Source organism: Macaca thibetana, chromosome 11 (genome assembly GCF_024542745.1).
Source record: "Macaca thibetana thibetana isolate TM-01 chromosome 11, ASM2454274v1, whole genome shotgun sequence".
In the NCBI taxonomy this organism is placed as follows: Eukaryota; Metazoa; Chordata; class Mammalia; order Primates; family Cercopithecidae; genus Macaca; species Macaca thibetana.
Genome location: NC_065588.1, coordinates 48,944,423 through 48,961,488, shown reverse-complemented (window position 1 = coordinate 48,961,488; position 17,066 = coordinate 48,944,423). Strand labels below are relative to the sequence as shown.

Here is a 17,066-nt window from a genome sequence, read left to right as displayed (position 1 = left end):
GAACAGAATATTTATTCTGCTTTTGTTAGGCAGAATGTCTTACAAATATCAATTAGATCCTGTTGGTTGATGGTACTGTTGAGTTCTTTCATATCCTTGATAATATTCTTGCTAATTGTTCTATTGACTGTGAGAAAGGAATATTGGAGTCCCTAACTATAGTTGTGGATTTGTCTATCTAATATTTTAGTTCCATCAGTCTTTCATTCACATATTTTGCAATTCTTTTGTTTGGTGCATAAACATTAGGAATGTCTTCTTACTAAAGCACTGTTTCTTCTTGGTGAATTGGTCTTTTTAAATTATACAATGTCTCTCTCTGTCTCATATTTTTTTTTGCTTTGAAGTACTTTATCTGGTGTTAATCTAGCCACTTATATTTGAGATGAGTTTTTGTAGATAGCATATAGTTGGTTCATGTTTCAAAATATACTCTGTCAGTCTCTGCCTTTTAATTGGTATATTTAGACCATTTATATTTAACATAATTATTGATATATTAGGGCTTAAGCTGCCATTAAAATTTTTGTTTTCTAATTGTTCTCTTTTTTCCATTTATGTTTTTCTCTTACTGTCCTGTTGGTTACTTGAACATTGTTAAGAATCCATTTTGATTTGTGTATTGTGTCTTTTAGTAAATGTTCTTGTATAGCATTTTTAGTGCTGCTGAGTATTTTATTATATATACATAACTTATCACAGTCTATTGCTATCATTATTTTATCAGTTGAAGAATCCTTACCTCTTTATATTCCTTTACTCTCTCTCATTTATAATATAATTTCTTAAATATTTCATCTAAATACATTTAGAATCATATCAGACAGTGTTAGAATTTTTGCCACAACCATTGAACATAATTTATAGGAAATTCAAGAGAAGGAAAGTCTATTGTATTAACTCATTTAAAAAAAATTATCATTTTTTTTCCTCCTTCCTAATGTTTCAAGTTGTCTTCTTTTATCAGTTTCTTTCTGTTTAGAGAACTTACTTTAGCCATTCTTTTAGGGTAGGCCTGCTGGAAACACATTCTTAGTTTTTCTTCATCTGAGAATGTTTTCATTTTCTCTTCATTACTGAAGGATATTTTTACTGGACATTGAATTCTGCATCAACAGTTCTTTGCTTTCAGCACTTGAAAACTATGCCACTCCCTGCTAGCCTCCATAGTTTCTGATGAGAAATCTTCTGTCCTTCAAATTGTTTTTTCCCTAAAGCTAAAGCATTGCTTCTCTTTACCTGCTTTCAGGTTTTTCTTTGTAGTTTTCAGAATTCTGACTCTAATATGTCTGGGCATAAATTTATTTGGGTTTATTCTATTTAGGGTTTGCTCAGCTTCCTGAATCTGTGAGTTTATGTCTTTTGCCAAATTTGGGGAATTTTTATTCCTTATTTCTGTGAGTTCTTTTTCAGCAATCCTTATTTTCCTTTCCTTCTGAACCCCAGTGACTTGACTGTTAGATCTTTTGTTAGAGTCTCCCTGATCCTGAGACTTGGTTCATTTTATTCTTTTTCAGTCTATTGTTCAGTTTCCTTTATTATTCAGATTGGGTAATTTTTATTGTCTTCTCTTTCAGTTCACTGATTTTTTCCTCTGGCCTTTTATTCTGCTGTTAAGTGTATCCATTGAGTTTTTTATTTTGGTTATTCTATTTCTTAGTTCTAAAACTTCCATTTAAAGATCCAGAAGCTGATGGATGTGGGTCTGATCGCAATTCAGTGATGACTTCTTTATCCCCCACTTCCCTTCACCCTCATGTGGAAAGAGGAGCTGGGACTGTGACAGGCAGCACGGAGCAGAAGGGAGACAAGTGAGATAGAAGGCCTCATCTCTACATATTATACATACATAACCCCAGGGAAGACACAGAGACTTGTACTTGCACTGTTCGTGTTGCTGCTCCCTCTGGGCCCTCCCAGCACATGCATGGTCTCTTCACCACTGCCCTTGAGTTCCGTGTCTCCTTCCCCTGCCCCCAGTTGTTGTCTTGGCTGCTCTCCCATAGTTGGCTATTTTTAATTTGGAGCAGTGGGCATGTATGGGGAGGGGACGGGGTTCTTCCCAGACTCAGGTCCCAGCTGTTTATTCCATATCCTCTTCTCCAATAAAACAAGCAAGTTGGGCTTGGTTATTAAATAAATAAATAAATAAATAAATAAATAAATAAATAAATAAAACTTCCATTTAGTTCTTCTGGTTTTTAAATTTCTTTGTTGAAACTGTCTAATTTTTCATCTATTTAGCATGTTCTTAGTTGTTCATTTAAGCATGTTTATTGCGGCTGCTTTGAAATCTTTGTCAGATAATTTTAACAACTTTGTCATCTAGGTATTGGTATCTATCAATTGTCTTTTTTTTCATTCACTTTGAGAACTTCCTTGTTCTTGGCACAATGAGTGATTTTTAAAATAAAAATTTGGACATTTTGGTATTACTATGAGATTCTGGATATTGTTGAAATCTTCTGCTTTGGCTGCCTTCTTCTGACATTGCCCTTGCAGGGGAAAGGGTGTGGATGCTACCTTGTTGTTGCCAGGTAAGGGTGGAAGTCTGGGCTCCCCACATGGTCTCCACTGGCACCAAGTGGGTCAGGCACTTGTTATCTCCTGGTGGGGATGAAATCCCAGCTTCTTTCTTGGACTTCCCTGATTCCACCTAACTGCTGGGGGAGGGGGCAGTTAGGGCACCTCATTATAGCCTGGTGAGTGTGAAGGTCTAGGCCTCCCACTCAGCTTTTGCTGGTGTGGGTGTGGGTGAAACCATAGTTTTTTCTGTGTGTTGGGATGAAATACAGTGATTATTCTCTGTAAGTTTTCTGTCTTGCTAGGCTGCCCCTTTCCCGATGATGTGGCTACAGAGATGAGGCTTTTGTTCAGTCTTTAAAAATCTGAGCCTTTCCAGATTCCTGCCTTTTTCTGCCCCAAGTCTGGAATATAGGAGACAAATAGAAACCCTAGAGAAATCTCCATCATGTCTTTCACTGGGTCCTGAGGTCCCTGTTGGTGTGCCTTCTTCTCTACCCTTCAGAGTCTTCTTATGTTTGTGAAGAAGGGAAAAGTGTATCTACTTCATCTTTCCAGATGTGGAATATCTACATGTGGAATACTGATTTCACAATATTTATTTGATTGCCCCTGGGGGTGACAGGAAGTTGATTTCCTCCCTCTCTCTCTGTCTTTATCTCTCTTTTCTGAAACCATCAGAAACTCTTGCCCTAGAGTCTGGGCAGAGGCTAGTGGCAGGACAGCTCCACTGTGGGAAGTGGGGCTGACTTGGTAAGTGGGTTCATCTGGCATTGAGTTTCCCCTGGTGAGGGCAATAGCACAATGTGAAATATAAGGATCTCACTATGTGAAAACCAATTTAGAGGAGTTTTAATGACAAGTGCTAGGGACACTGTTCTTAGGGAGAATGATTTCAAAGGGCACCTAAGAGTTTTTAGCCTAGTCCATGACTGCCTGAGAGTCCTTCACCACTGGAGTTCTGGGAAGTGAGTAGAGAGGACCAAAGGGAGGATAGGACCTGGATCTTGTCCTCAGGAAAATTTCTGGCCATCAGGAAAGATTGACATACCTCCTGAACACAGGTGGAGACATCAAATTAGAAGAGACAATTGACATAATAGATGCTGTTGTTTGGACAACAAACGATACATGGGAGGCTGGGAAGAGAGGTGTGATTGGATTAGGAAAGTCATCAGAGAAGTTTTCTGGGGGTGCCTCTGTGGCAGGTTCACAAGACGAGAAGGCCAGGGAGGGGAGGGGAAGTGAAAACCATAAGGAGAGGGGCTGTTTGCTCGTAAGCACACCCACGCCACACTGCAGAGTTGGCATTCACAGCATAAATGCCACTGGGGTGATATCAAGGCCTGTGACATGCAGCAGTTTGTAGTTTTGCTGAGATGTGGGTCTGAATCACCTCCACCCCAGTGCTGGTGTGCTGAAATGAGCCAATTAGGGAGTGATTCTGGCTGGAATACTCAGCATTCTCATCACAATGCAGTTTTTTTGGTCTTCTTTGTGCCTTACAAAGAAACTTACAAAGGAAGAGAAAAAAAAAAAAGAATAGAAACTTTGTGTAGCTAAAAAAGATTAAAGGATTGCCAAGTGGCGTTGCCTTTAGTGAAATTGAAGACATCTAAGAAAATGATTATTCTTTTTTTTTTTTTTTGAGATGGAGTCTTGCTCAGTCACCCAGGCTGGAGTGCAGTGGCCAGATCTCAGCTCACTGCAAGCTCCGCCTCCCAGGTTTACGCCATTCTCCTGCCTCAGCCTCCCAAGTAGCTGGGACTACAGGCTCCCGCCACCTCGCCCAGCTAGTTTTTTGTATTTTTTAGTAGAGACAGGGTTTCATTGTGTTAGCCAGGATGGTCTCGATCTCCCGACCTCGTGATCCGCCTTCCTTGGCCTCCCAAAGTGCTGGGATTACAGGCTTGAGCCACTGTGCCCCGCCATGATTATTCTTAACTAGAAAACAACTGTATTGTATAAAAAAGAGGGGAGGTTGAATTTGGCAATTGCTTAGTACAACAGTTTTAGGGGCCTATCATAACCTCTGTACAGAAATAGAAAAGAAGGATGGGCCAAGTGTTCATTCAAGTACTCAGCTAGGGAAATACTTGTGTTTTATGGAGCAAATTCTATACTATGGATATATTTGGGATTTGGGATTTGGGAAACTCTTGGGTCACATACTTTGGCAATGTCAAGGATCCATAAAATTCAAATGTCTGCCCTACCTCCCCACCTCCAAAATTGTGAGCTAGGTTGGGTCTTCTTAATTCGGGACCCAAGAGCCTAGCACAGTACCTGGGAGAGAGTCAGTGCTCAATAGAAGTCTGTTAAATGAATGGATAAATGAGTGAACACATAGATGGCTGGCTGGCTGGTCGGATGGATGGATGGATGAATGAAAAAGGCTGGCATAGCTCTGAATGTGGAGTCAGAAGACCAGCCAAGAGGAGTCCTCAAGGCTGGGGCCTGTGCTTTTTTGGGGCATTTTCGTTCTCTGGGATTCACACAAAGAAAGGACTCACTAAATGTTTGCTAAAGGAATGATATCCTCAGTTATGTGAACCTTGGTTTCCCCATTGTTAATATGGATCATCACCATTCCCCTCCAGGCAGACTAAGTGGATTAAATGAACTTCTTGTGTGAGGAGCTCTTTTATACTGTAAAGTGCTGCACCAGTGTCAGCCATCGTGAACGGTGCCAAGTGACCATTATTTCAAGGTCAAGAGTCGGGGTAGTGGGATGGTAAAGGGACAAAGAAGTCAGTGTGTGCAAAGGAAGGTGAGCAGGGCAGCCTGACTGGCACAGAGGAGCAGGAGAGCTGCCTGGAAGGGCACAGCAGGGGGCTGGCAGACAGAGGCTGGGCCTGGATTCCCAGTGTGCTCCTCTCCTATGGCCCTGGCCAGCCATGAAACCTATCTCCAGGAACCCCAGGAAGCCAGGCAGCAGGAGCCTCTTCCTAACCACATAAAAGCAGCTCAGCCAGGGTACCTGAAGCAGCCCATCTGATGCTGGCATGGTTGTGAGATTTCTCACAGATGACACTGTCAATTAAAGGTCTCCCCTCTGTACCCCTACAAACCCAGTCCCACCACTCCCTGGGGAACAGCAATTGAGACTGCGACAAACCTCCCACCCAAGATCTTTCTGTGGATAATGTGCCCATGCTAATTACCCATGTTCATTAGTTAAACTCAAATTACATGAGCAAGACTTGCAAGACTAGCACTTTGGGAGTTTTCAAGTTATTTACCTGGTGTCTGATTTTGCTGGGAGAAAAGGATTTCTTGCTCCCAGGCAAACTGAACCCACAAATTAGGCCAGTGGCTCCCTCCTGAGTCCTATAAAGTGGGAACCCAGGATCACAGGCTGGTGAACTGCATCTCAGCTAAGAGTTGGCATCTTATCCCCACTTTCTGGCCTCCTACCATGAGCCGCCAATTCACCTACAAGTCGGGAGCTGCCGCCAAGGGGGGCTTCAGTGGCTGCTCAGCTGTGCTCTCAGGGGGCAGCTCATCCTCCTACCAAGCAGGGGGCAAAGGGCTCAGTGGGGGCTTCAGCAGTCGGAGCCTTTACAGCCTGGGGGGTGCCCGGAGCATCTCTTTCAATGTGGCCAGTGGCAGTGGGTGGGCAGGAGGCTATGGATTTGGCCGAGGCCGGGCCAGTGGCTTTGCCGGCAGCATGTTTGGCAGTGTGGCCTTGGGGTCCGTGAGTCTGTCTGTGTGCCCACCCGGGGGTATCCATCAGGTCACCATCAACAAGAGCCTCCTGGCACCCCTCAACGTGGAGCTGGACCCTGAAATCCAGAAAGTGCGTGCCCAGGAGCGGGAGCAGATCAAGGTGCTGAACAACAAGTTCGCCTCCTTCATTGACAAGGTGGGTCTTCCTGGAGAAAGCTGATCTTGGGCTCCCCGTTTTAAGAACTGAGGAAGGAGCCACTCCCCTAATTTGTGGGTTCAATTTGCCTGAGAGCAAGAAATCATTTCTCCTAGCAAAATCAGACACCAGGTAAATAACTTCAAAGCCCCCCAGGTGCTGGGCCCATAAGGCTTGCTCATGTCATAGAGTCCCTTCCTTCCCCCACCTTCATTTTCCTTGGGGCGCTCCCTGTCTGAAGCAGAGGAAGGCAGGACACCTCCCCAGGATGCAGACAGCCCAGGGAGGAACTGGACAAAGCCTGGACATCAGAGGCAAGGGACCAGGGTCAGAGGGGTGAGAAGAGCCAGCAGCCTAGCCCGGGAAGGTGTCCAGGAGGCAGAAAGAGTGGTCTCTGAGTTGAGAAGTAGGAGAGTGACAGCCTTTGAGACTTAGAAGCCAGGTGAAGGAGATGCCCTTGACAACCTGGGGCATCTAGACTGCCATGCTACCCAGCTCTTCCTCCTGTGTCTTCTGACAGCTCAGACTCAGTCTGTAACACACGCAGCCTATGAGGCAAGGCAGCTGGAGGTCATGGTGCCCTAGAGCAGTCGTTCTCAAAAGTGGCCCTGGAACCAGCAGCATCAACATCACCTGGACGCTTGTTAGAATGCACATTCTCAGGCTTCATCCCAGAGCAACTGAATCAGAGCCTCTGCAGTAGGGCCCAGCACCCTGCATTTTAACAAGCCCTCCAGGTGATGCTGATGCACTCGGGTTTGAGAATCACCGAGGAACAAAGTGGTAGGAAAGTCTTGGGAAACAGAGACTTCCTAAACTTAGGGGAGCAGAGGAAGCTCACCCAGAGTGATAGTGAGGTAGGGTGGTGAGGCATGAGTAGGAGTTGTCAGACAGAGGTGGGGAAAAGGCAATCTAGGGAGAGAGCACGTGCAGTATGGTAGAACTTGTCTAGGGAACGGGAGACCTTGGGTTTACGAGATCACTGTGTGAGTAAAGAAGGAAGCCAGGAGGGCTGACCATATTATGAAGAGCGTGATAAGGAATATGGACTTGACCCTGAGGGTGATGTGGAACCACCCGAGGGTTTTAAGCAGGGGAGTGATATATATGTAGGTTGCAACTTCAGAATGCTTGTTCTGCTGCTAGGGCAATGCTGTGATTGAGATAGTAGAGATGCAGACACGAAAGCAACTTAGGAGGGCCGGAGACCCCAGATAAGCTGAGCATCTGCCTCTGATTGGGCTGGGAGAGCCCATGCACAAGGAAGGAGAGAATAGGCAGAGCATGGGCCAGGCCACCAGACCCTAAGCAGAAGGCCCGACAGTGTGAAGGCTAGCACAGGCCAGCTTGTGTCTAAGGAGCTGCCTTGGAGAGATGGCCTGGGCTGAACATGGACATCAGTCCAGGCAGGTTTGGATAAGTGCAAAAGAGACAGGAGATCTAGATCTTGATAGTTCGAGAGGGAAATGAAGATGTTGGTGCCCCTCCTGACCTTAGGGGCTGCCTCAGAGTGAGAACTTCAGTCAGATAAAGGACCTTAGGTAAGGATTGGGGGTGTGAGTGGCATGGGTGGCAATTTTTAAGGACTGAGGCTCATTTTTAAAGCTAGTGTAGCATAAGAGAACACAGTTCCTGTCCAGGAAGGGAAATCTCACATCCCCTCTCCGCATTGCTTAAGTATGTGTGGCATGGTTTCCAGGTGCGGTTCCTGGAGCAGCAGAACCAGGTGCTGGAGACCAAGTGGGAGCTGCTGCAGCAGCTGGACCTGAACAACTGCAAGAACAACCTGGAGCCCATTCTCGAGGGCTACATCAGCAACCTGCGGAAACAGCTGGAGACGCTGTGCGGGGACAGGGTGAGGCTGGACTCAGAGCTGAGGAGCGTGCGCGAAGTGGTAGAGGACTACAAGAAGAGGTGAGCAGGATGCCGCTCTAGGCTGGCCTGCCTCCCAGGGTGAGGCTTTCCCAGCAGGCACTGGGATGTTTGCTTCTGGCCTTGGAGGTACTGGGTTCATCTGTCCTGGCAAGATGAGAGCCTTCTTTGGGCAACAAGGCATACTGGACAGTGGACAACCAGCCTCTTGGGCAGCGTCAGGGCTGTCCTGGCAGGTGATCCCCTCCTTGGCACGCTCCTTTCTGCTACCCACTCAAGAGTGCCTGTGTTGTGTGTGCCACAGCCTCTTGGTTCCTAAGCTCACCAATGTGCTGCTGAGTTCCAAAGAACCACCCCTGACCCAGCTGCTGCTCTCTGCAGCGGGAAAGGAGTTGGAGTTCCTGTTGGGCTTCCTCCCTCGTTGCCTTTAGGTCCTGGACACTTGGGCCATGCGCCTTCTTTTTCCACTGGGGGATAGTTCTGGCTTCCTTGGAACCCCTGCCTAGGGATGGAGGGGAGCTGTTGGTAGGGTGTCAGGCAGGAGGATTGACACAAGAATCATGGCTGAAAGGCGTAGCTGGTGTGCTTCTGTGATTCAGATATTGAGTGGGAAGAGGGAGAACTTACTCCCCAGGCATCAGAAGAAATCAGACCTCAAACCACCCAGGCTTAAGAGGAGGTTACTTCATACCCAGCCTCCAACTCTGGCCAAATAGTCCTGGTGTGTTGGGATGGACTTGCAAGGGTATAGAATAATACCTCTTAAAAAGCATATAATATGGGCATCTCTTTTCCCACTTCACTATGAGAATGTATACACATGCACACACACAGACACACACCCTGCTCACTGTGATGCTTTCCCTGCAGGTATGAAGAAGAAATAAACAAGCGCACAACTGCTGAGAATGAATTTGTGGTGCTTAAGAAGGTGAGGAGGGTACATGGGTTCCCTTCAGTCCCCCAGCAGCGGGTGTTGGACTAAGAGAGAGGAGCAACTGAGGTCTGAGTGCCCCCGCAGAAGGGCCTGGAGCCGAAGTGCTGAAGGAAGTGATGAAGGGCTTGCTGCTCGGGACATCTTGGGACACCTGGGTATTGGTTTAGCACATAGCACTTTGTGGACAGGAACCTAGACGTGGATAGTCAGTGCCAACTCATGTCCACTTTGGCTGGGGAACAGGACAGGCTTTGGGAGGGGTTGCAGGTTTGCCTTCCAACTCTGCTGGTTTCTGGTAAATCGCTGTGGCTGCCCTTGGCTCCCTCTGTTGGCTGAATGACCGGCTGAGTGGGGTATAGAGTCCCACACCCTTCTCTAAGAAATAGAGGCAGAAGGAGTTCCAGAGGCCCAAGAAACTTGCCCCAGATTTCGCAGTGAGTCTGACAGTGAGTTGTGGCTGGAAGGCAGGTTTCTACCCCTTGGATCTGAAGTCCATTCCTGGGCAGCTAGCTAGGGCAGGGCCTGCGGGTGTCAGTTTGCTGGACAGACCTGTCTGGGCTTGAAGAAAGGTGAGGTCGGGCGTATCTGGATTCTCCATAGGACGTGGATGCGGCCTACATGAGCAAAGTGGAGCTGCAGGCCAAGGTGGATGCCCTGGATGGAGAAATCAAGTTCTTCAAGTGCCTGTATGAGGGGGTAAGACTCCCCCTGCGCCACCTCTGGTTCTGTCTTCTGGAAGGACAGATATGTGATGAACAGTTTCTTACTTATCAGTAACTTAAGCAGTCCGGGGCACCTCCAGCATTGGGGTGCTGAGAAATTTGTAGATCAAAGGTGGGAGTGGCCATCTATCCTGGTGCCCCATCCATCCCTGACTGCCCGGAGGATGTCTTGCTTTCACTTCCTTCAGGAAACCAGAGTCCTTAATGGGTTCAGTGGGAATTGAACTTCAGCCAAGCATGTTCTCATTCCTGCTTCTCTTCTCTCTGTGACTGGGGATGCTTCCTGGGGTCTTGGGCAGGAATCCCCAGGGATAGAGGTAGGAAGTCCTCATACCCCTTCTACCTTCTCTATGCACATCTGATTTCAAGCCTCAACCTGTTGGCCAAGCATTCCTGGGCTCCTGTGTCCCTTCGTGTCCCGTGTGTGGCAGCCAGGTTGTTGTCTTCCACCTTCCCCATTCCTGTCCTGTCTCAGGGGACAGATGTGCGGGCTGTTTTCTTCCTGGGCTGCTTCAAACCCATTCAGCAGTTTTCAGATGTGGTATTGGAACCTCTGGGCTGTGAGCTCTGTTCTTATAAGCTTTGGGGAGTGCAGCTTCCATCTGTGTGGGATGGTCTAGGGCCATCCCTCTGGGACAGGGCCATCACCTTGGTACCTTTCTCTGGTCACAGAAGGTATTTCATGCTTCCTTGTTTCCCCCGCAGGAGATCGCTCAGATCCAGTCCCACATCAGCGACACATCCATCATCCTGTCCATGGACAACAACAGGAACCTGGACCTGGACAGCATCATTGCTGAGGTCCGTGCCCAGTACGAGGAGATCGCCCGGAAGAGCAAGGCCGAGGCCGAGGCCCTGTACCAGACCAAGGTGAGGCCACACAACTCCCTACAGTGACATGTGCAGGGCCCTGCACTCCAGACTCTGTCTTGTCTGCCCCATGACTCACTGTGGTGACCCATAGCTTGCTGGGAGCACAGCACCGTCCTGGGCACTGCGGGAAGCCAGACGGGAGAAGAAGACACAGCTCTGTCCTTGGGACCCACTTAGATCAACAGCACCCCTGGAGGATGCACTCAGCTGAGTGCAGGTGAATGTTGTGCAAACAGAGTCCAGATTGAGGAACTAGGACCAGGTGGGGCAGGTCAGAAACAACTCCCTGGAGGCAGAGAGTTCTGTCTGGAGGGGAGAAGCAACATGAGTAGTTGGCATCTCAACACCCCCGCTAATTATCATAAATGAGGGGGTCTCTTCAGTGTGATCTGGAATCAAGTAATTTCTATCTTTTCATTCAAGTCTAACTCCAAGGATAAAGCAGAAGTTTGAGTCCTCAGATCTTAACTTCCCTAATGGTGGTAGGTGGAAACTGATTCTTTAGATAATTTCGTTTCTCAGATCAAGATGGCAACTTCCTAATTGTTCCTTGCATTATCAGGCTCTTTCTCAAGGGAATCCACTCTTGGGAGACCTTATCTCATCCCTCTCCCTGCCTCCTTGCTAGCCTGCAGTGGGGGAGGAGGGAGGCCTTCCAGGTCTAGGAGACATAGGCCAGGGCTTCTTGGTGGAGGTTCAAACTCAACTCCTCAGTCCCCAAAGCCTTTCACATTACTGTTGCAAGATAGGGTAGAGAATGGCCAGAATCATAACAGTATTATGATGGCTTATTTTGATGATTCCCTTTTAAAGATAAAGAAGGTAGGGCCCAGGGAGTTCAAGCTACTTACCAAAGGCAACAGCTGGCAAGTAACGCAGCTAGATCAGAATCTAGGTGACAGACTTCAACTCCCACTGCATTTGGGCAGAAAATCAGAAGTTGACTCTGGGGAAGAAGCATTTACTCTAAGGGCTTTGTGTGGCTTGAGAGAGAAGTGGCAGGAAGATGCTTAGCTGTTCATCTCAGAATGAAGCTGCTTGGTGTCAGAACCAGTGTACGGGGAGGCATCCTGCTCACACAGCCTTGCAGAGAAGTGGGAGAAGGCTCCTTGTTCAGGGTTGGCACCAAAGATAAAACAAAAGGAGTGAAGAGAGAAGCTCCTCTGCCTTCTCTGCCTTCTCTGCCTTCTGGATGACTTGGCATCTTTAGGAACAATCCTAAATCTTGGGCCATGCTGTGGTGGAGCGCCCAGGGACAGAGACACAACACTCCAGAGTGCTGAACAGTCCCAGTTTTGTGTTCCGCTTGAGTCACATTCTGAGTAGAACTGATGTACTCTCTGTGACTGTTTAATAGATGACATCAAAGGCAGAAGTAATTCCAAATTAGTAGATGACCCAAATTTCATGGCTAGTGGTTTTGGGGTATAGCTGAATCTACCCTCATCATGCACACAAAATACTCCTCCATGCTAATCCCTCCCACCATCCCAGCCCAGTAAATCTGCCTGTGGGCTGGGGCCCAGCTAAGGTGTCAAGGGGAGAGAGTCACAGAAAATACAGATGGACAGCTCATTGGCTCACTCATTCATTCATCAGATTCTTTTTGAGCACCAACCAGGCACTGTGCTAGGTACTGGGAATTCAAAATTAAAAGGAAAAGTCCCTGGCATCCATTCATTCTGGGTCTGATGGAGAACTCATGGAAATGGGTTCACAATACAGTATACTGTGGGGAGACCTATGGACTGGTGTACCGGGGCAATGGAATAGAATTGCACCCAACCAGGACGTCACGGAAGGCCTCATGGAGGAAGTGACTCTGCACTGGCTAAGTTGGAGCTAGCTAGGGAAAAAGGAGGATGGATGGGGGAGGGTTTTTCAGGTCGGAGGAGAGGCTTAGGCAAAGACTCAGAGACACAAGAGCACGTGGGACATCTGGGGGAACTGTGGGACTGTTTGGCCCAGCTGAAGAGTCAGATAGGTGTTAGGCGAGGGCAGAAAGAAATGAGCCCCTGGATGCCATGTAAGAGTTTGAATTTGACCTTGACTTTGAAGGACGATAGGCAGAGGAATGTCATAATTGGAGTTGTGTGTTATAAGGTTGCCATGTGGAGAGTCTGGGTCATTCAACAGACCTTATGGCCAATTCTAACCACCTATGAGATCAGCCGTGCTTAAGGCAAGCAAATGCAATGGACCAATGCTTTAATGGGAGGTTGCTGATAGATCTGGTGAGGCGGGTGACCTAGACCCACCTCTGCCAGGCTCTACAAGTGCAGGCATAGTCTCTGTACCAGGCTGAGCCCAGCCAGGCCCTGAGTCAGTGTCCTTGCTTTGGTTCCTTTTCCTCCAGTTCCAGGAGCTGCAGCTAGCAGCCGGCCAGCATGGGGATGACCTGAAACACACCAAAAATGAGATCTCAGAGCTGACCCGTCTCATCCAAAGGCTGCGCTCAGAGATTGAGAGTGTGAAGAAGCAGGTGAAGGGGACTGGAGTGTTCCTTACTCACTCCTAAGGGAGGGGTGAACTGCTTAGCACCCCCTGCCCCCTCCTTCTCCTGAGCCTCCATCTCAGAATCCCCTTCCTCAAATGGAGGTCCTGCTCTCATCCCTCACCCTTAGCTCCCATCTGAAGTTTGGAACAATTGCAGATTCTTTTCATAAAGCCACGGGGCCCAGCGTAACCAGTCTCCCAGTCCCGGGTTGACAGGACTCCACCTGGATGTGGCTGGGTCTCTGCTCTAGGACATTGGGCAGGGCAGAGGAGGGCTCAACCACTGAGAGCATGGGAGAGGTGAAGTGAGGCCCAGGGAGGAACTCAGGGGAAAATGCTACCTCCTGACCCCAGTGTGCCAACCTGGAGACAGCCATCGCTGACACCGAGCAGCGGGGGGACTGTGCCCTCAAGGATGCCAGAGCCAAGCTGGATGAGCTGGAGGGCGCCCTGCAGCTAGCCAAGGAGGAGCTGGCACGGATGCTGCGCGAGTACCAAGAGCTTTTGAGCGTGAAGCTGTCCCTGGATATCGAGATCGCCACCTACCGCAAGCTGCTGGAGGGCGAGGAGTGCAGGTGGGTGGGACCGAGGGTCTGAAAGAAACTTTGCAAGTCTCCAAATCAAAGTTTCCCAGAGTGTGTTTGGGAGTGGGGGTGCTGGAGATGTGTTTAATTCACCCACAGGCATAGTTTCAAACAGCATCCAGCCAGATAATGTGACAGCAATTTCCTTTACAGTTCTCTTTTGACTCTTTGAAGAAAGTCTTAACTGGGTGCTGTTGTGTTTTTAACACCTCTCAGACGGCCAGGTGCAGTGGCTCACACCTGTAATCCCAGCTCTTTGGGAGGCCGAGGCAGGTGGATCACCTGAGGTCAGGAGTTCGAGAGCAGCCTGGCCAACATTGGAGAAACCTCGTCTCTACTAAAAATACAAAAATTAGCTGGATGTGGTGGTGCAAGCCTGTAATCTAGCTACTTGGGAGGCTGAGGCAGGAGAATTGCTTGAACCCAGGAGGCGGAGGTTGCAGTGAGCTGAGATTGCGCTACTGTACTCCGACTTGGGTGACAGAATGAGACTCCATCTCAAAAACAAACAAACAAACAGACAAACAAAACACAAAAACACCTCTCAGACACTTGCAAATATCCCCTATTGATAAACAGACAGTAGATCCCAGGTGCAGAATCTTTGGGAAGATAATAGCATTATCTAGCCCAAAAGTTTAAAATTGTTTTATTTTCATTATATTTATATTTGGTTAGGTAATAACACTGGTTTCTATTTACTCTGGTGATATAAAACTTCTTTTTAAAAGAAATGCACTTTTGTGGAAAAGGCAGTCAATTAAAAATACTAAATATCTAACAGAGCAAGTCAAACATGGTCCTAGCAACAGTTGGAAGGGTGGCACACGAAGCATGAACATTCAAAAAACCCTATTTTAACCTAGCACCATTTTATAACTGAGACCTGGAGAGAAGTCACTGGTCCCAAAATCATACAGTTAGTTCATTAGTACAACTCCTGATCCCGATCTTTCCACACATGTATTTATTCAGGCAGCTGCTCACAGTAGTAAAGAAATGGCTTCAAGAGAAACCCTGCAGGAGGGACCTTGGGGGTGGTCATGTTGTTGGAGGTTCCAAAGTTGGAGGTTCCACATCTCTGCAGTGGGAAGAATAGATTGAGGAGGGAGAGGGAGGGCTTAGAGACACTCAGGGACAGCCAGTGCCATCTGGCAAGTGTGGGGTGCATGGAGGCTAAGCCGGTCTGGCTAAGGATCCCCAGCCTGTGTTTAGGCAGTGAGGGCCACTATGGGAGTCCACGTGATTCAGATTCTCCTGTGCTTTTCTCTCTTGCAGGATGTCTGGAGAATACACCAACTCCGTGAGCATTTGTGAGTATTTCATGACTCTGAGGGAATACTTTCAGTCCATCAACAAACACAAGGTGGGTGGGGTGTCCACCACCCAGCCCCCTGGAGAACAGCTTGGCTCTGCCTGTTGACCACTTTATCACATGCTCACCCTCCTTGCTGAGACCTGTGGCCTCCGCATTCAGAGCTGCTTCTTCCAGGTGGAGTCAGCGCCCAGCACATTCTGACACTGCACACTGGCCTCTTTCACAGCAGTCTCCACACTGCTGCGGTGAAACTCTCAGCCCCTCCCCTCTCCTGTCACCCCCAGCCGGCTCTCCTGCATGAAGGAAACTGAGCACAGAGTGGTGCCTCCTTATTGGGAGTGGAGACCTGTGTGTGGACCACTGTGCAAGTCAGTTTAATGCTGGCCCCACAGTGTTTGGCAGTCTCCTTCTTACAGCGGGGCCAGCAGAAACTACCCTAATTTTAACAATCAGGAAATTCTTTTGGAAAATACTCAGAAGGTATTGTAAAGCTAAATGCAAGAACCTGCTGGCTTATCTGATGCTCGAGCATCATCTGTCCCTTGGGGGAAGCCCTCGCTACTCCTGTTTGTTTACAGAATGACAAGGTGCCTGACTTGGGAGTCTTGCAGGGTTGGGGTTCTTCTTTCCGTGCTTGAGTTGCTCAAATGAACCCAAGTTCATGGTTGATGGGAAGTGTTTGCTTAAGAAGCAGACATTTAAGCTAGTGGGGCTGGGAGGTTGGAGGGGGACTTAGGGCCACCTCTGTCCTGAGATATACACTGATCATTCATCCCTCCCTCCTCTGCAGCGGTCATCAACAGCTCCATGGCCGGGACGGCAGGCGCCAGGGCTGGTTTTGGATTCAGCAATGCTGGCACCTATGGCTACTGGCCCAGCTCTGTCAGCGGGGGCTACAGCATGCTGCCTGGGGGCTGTGTCACTGGCAGTGGGAACTGCAGCCCCCGTGGGGAAGCCAGGACCAGGCTGGGGAGTGCAAGTGAATTCAAGGACTCCCAGGGGAAGACCTTAGCTCTAAGCTCACCCACCAAGAAAACCATGAGATAAAAGTGAAAGGCAGCCCATTTCCCAGTAGTCTGCCTTGCCCTGGCAGACTGCTCCGGACTCCTCTAGGAAATTCCTCTGTCTCATTTGTCCTCATCTCCTTCTTGCTTTGCTTTGCTGTGGATCTCTCCTCCTTCTCCTTGACCTCTCTGCCTCAGTCTTTGTTAATGTTGAATCAGGATTCGAGAGCTGCAGCCCATCTTTCTGCCTCCATCCAAAGAGGCATTTTAACTCAGGCTCCCCTTCTGGATGAAGACTTGGCCCTTTCTCTGCCTGCATGTCCCTGTGCAGAGGAAGGCTGTCTCTCAAAGGTAACCCCAATCTGCCTGTGCTGCTCTTTCATACCCTGTCTCGGTAACTATTTGGCCATGTGCTCCCTGGGTACACAAGGTTTCGGATCTACTGATAGACCTGCAGGAACTCTCTCATGTTAGAGCAATAGTGGCTCAGGCAAAACGCCTGGTGGGAGGTTGTATCTTGCATAGCCAATGCGTATTACATAGCCTGGAGTACCCCTTGAGGCTAATTCTATCAACCAAGGGATTTGTGCTCTTCATCTGTGGGTACTTCCTTGTTTAGGCCTCACCTCCCTGCTCCTGTGTCTTACCAATAAACTTATAAAGCCAACGTGGGGTCAGGCTGCTTCTCTCTCCTAAAGGAGTCCTCATCTCAGTCCATGTCTCTTCTGCATGTGGAGTGGTCAATGAATGGGAGACTGGGGCACCTGAAGTCTGGAAGGATCTTCTGATCTAAGTGAAAGACACCCTACTCAGCCTGGGTGATCTCACCATCACCTTCTAAGTCATGCCTTTCTCAGGCCAATTCTCCAGTG

General features: G+C 48.3%; 1 protein-coding gene and 1 long non-coding RNA gene across 2 annotated transcripts; one reads left to right on the top strand and one right to left on the bottom strand.

The window, feature by feature from the left end:
• The first annotated feature begins 5,910 nt into the window (after positions 1-5,910).
• Positions 5,911-16,859, top strand: LOC126931086 (keratin, type II cytoskeletal 73). Its single transcript, XM_050748825.1, has 9 exons — positions 5,911-6,388; positions 8,088-8,302; positions 9,131-9,191; positions 9,798-9,893; positions 10,625-10,789; positions 13,149-13,274; positions 13,643-13,863; positions 15,151-15,185; positions 15,981-16,859. The coding sequence occupies exons 1-9, from the start codon at positions 5,942-5,944 to the stop codon at positions 16,235-16,237; spliced, it is 1,623 nt and encodes a 540-aa protein (XP_050604782.1). The 5' UTR covers positions 5,911-5,941; the 3' UTR covers positions 16,238-16,859.
• Positions 9,165-14,584, bottom strand: LOC126931094 (uncharacterized). Its single transcript, XR_007717777.1, has 3 exons — positions 13,051-14,584; positions 11,644-12,138; positions 9,165-10,913 (listed from the first exon to the last, which is right to left on the bottom strand). It is a non-coding gene; the product is annotated as an uncharacterized LOC126931094 (long non-coding RNA).
• Positions 16,860-17,066: the final 207 nt, after the last annotated feature.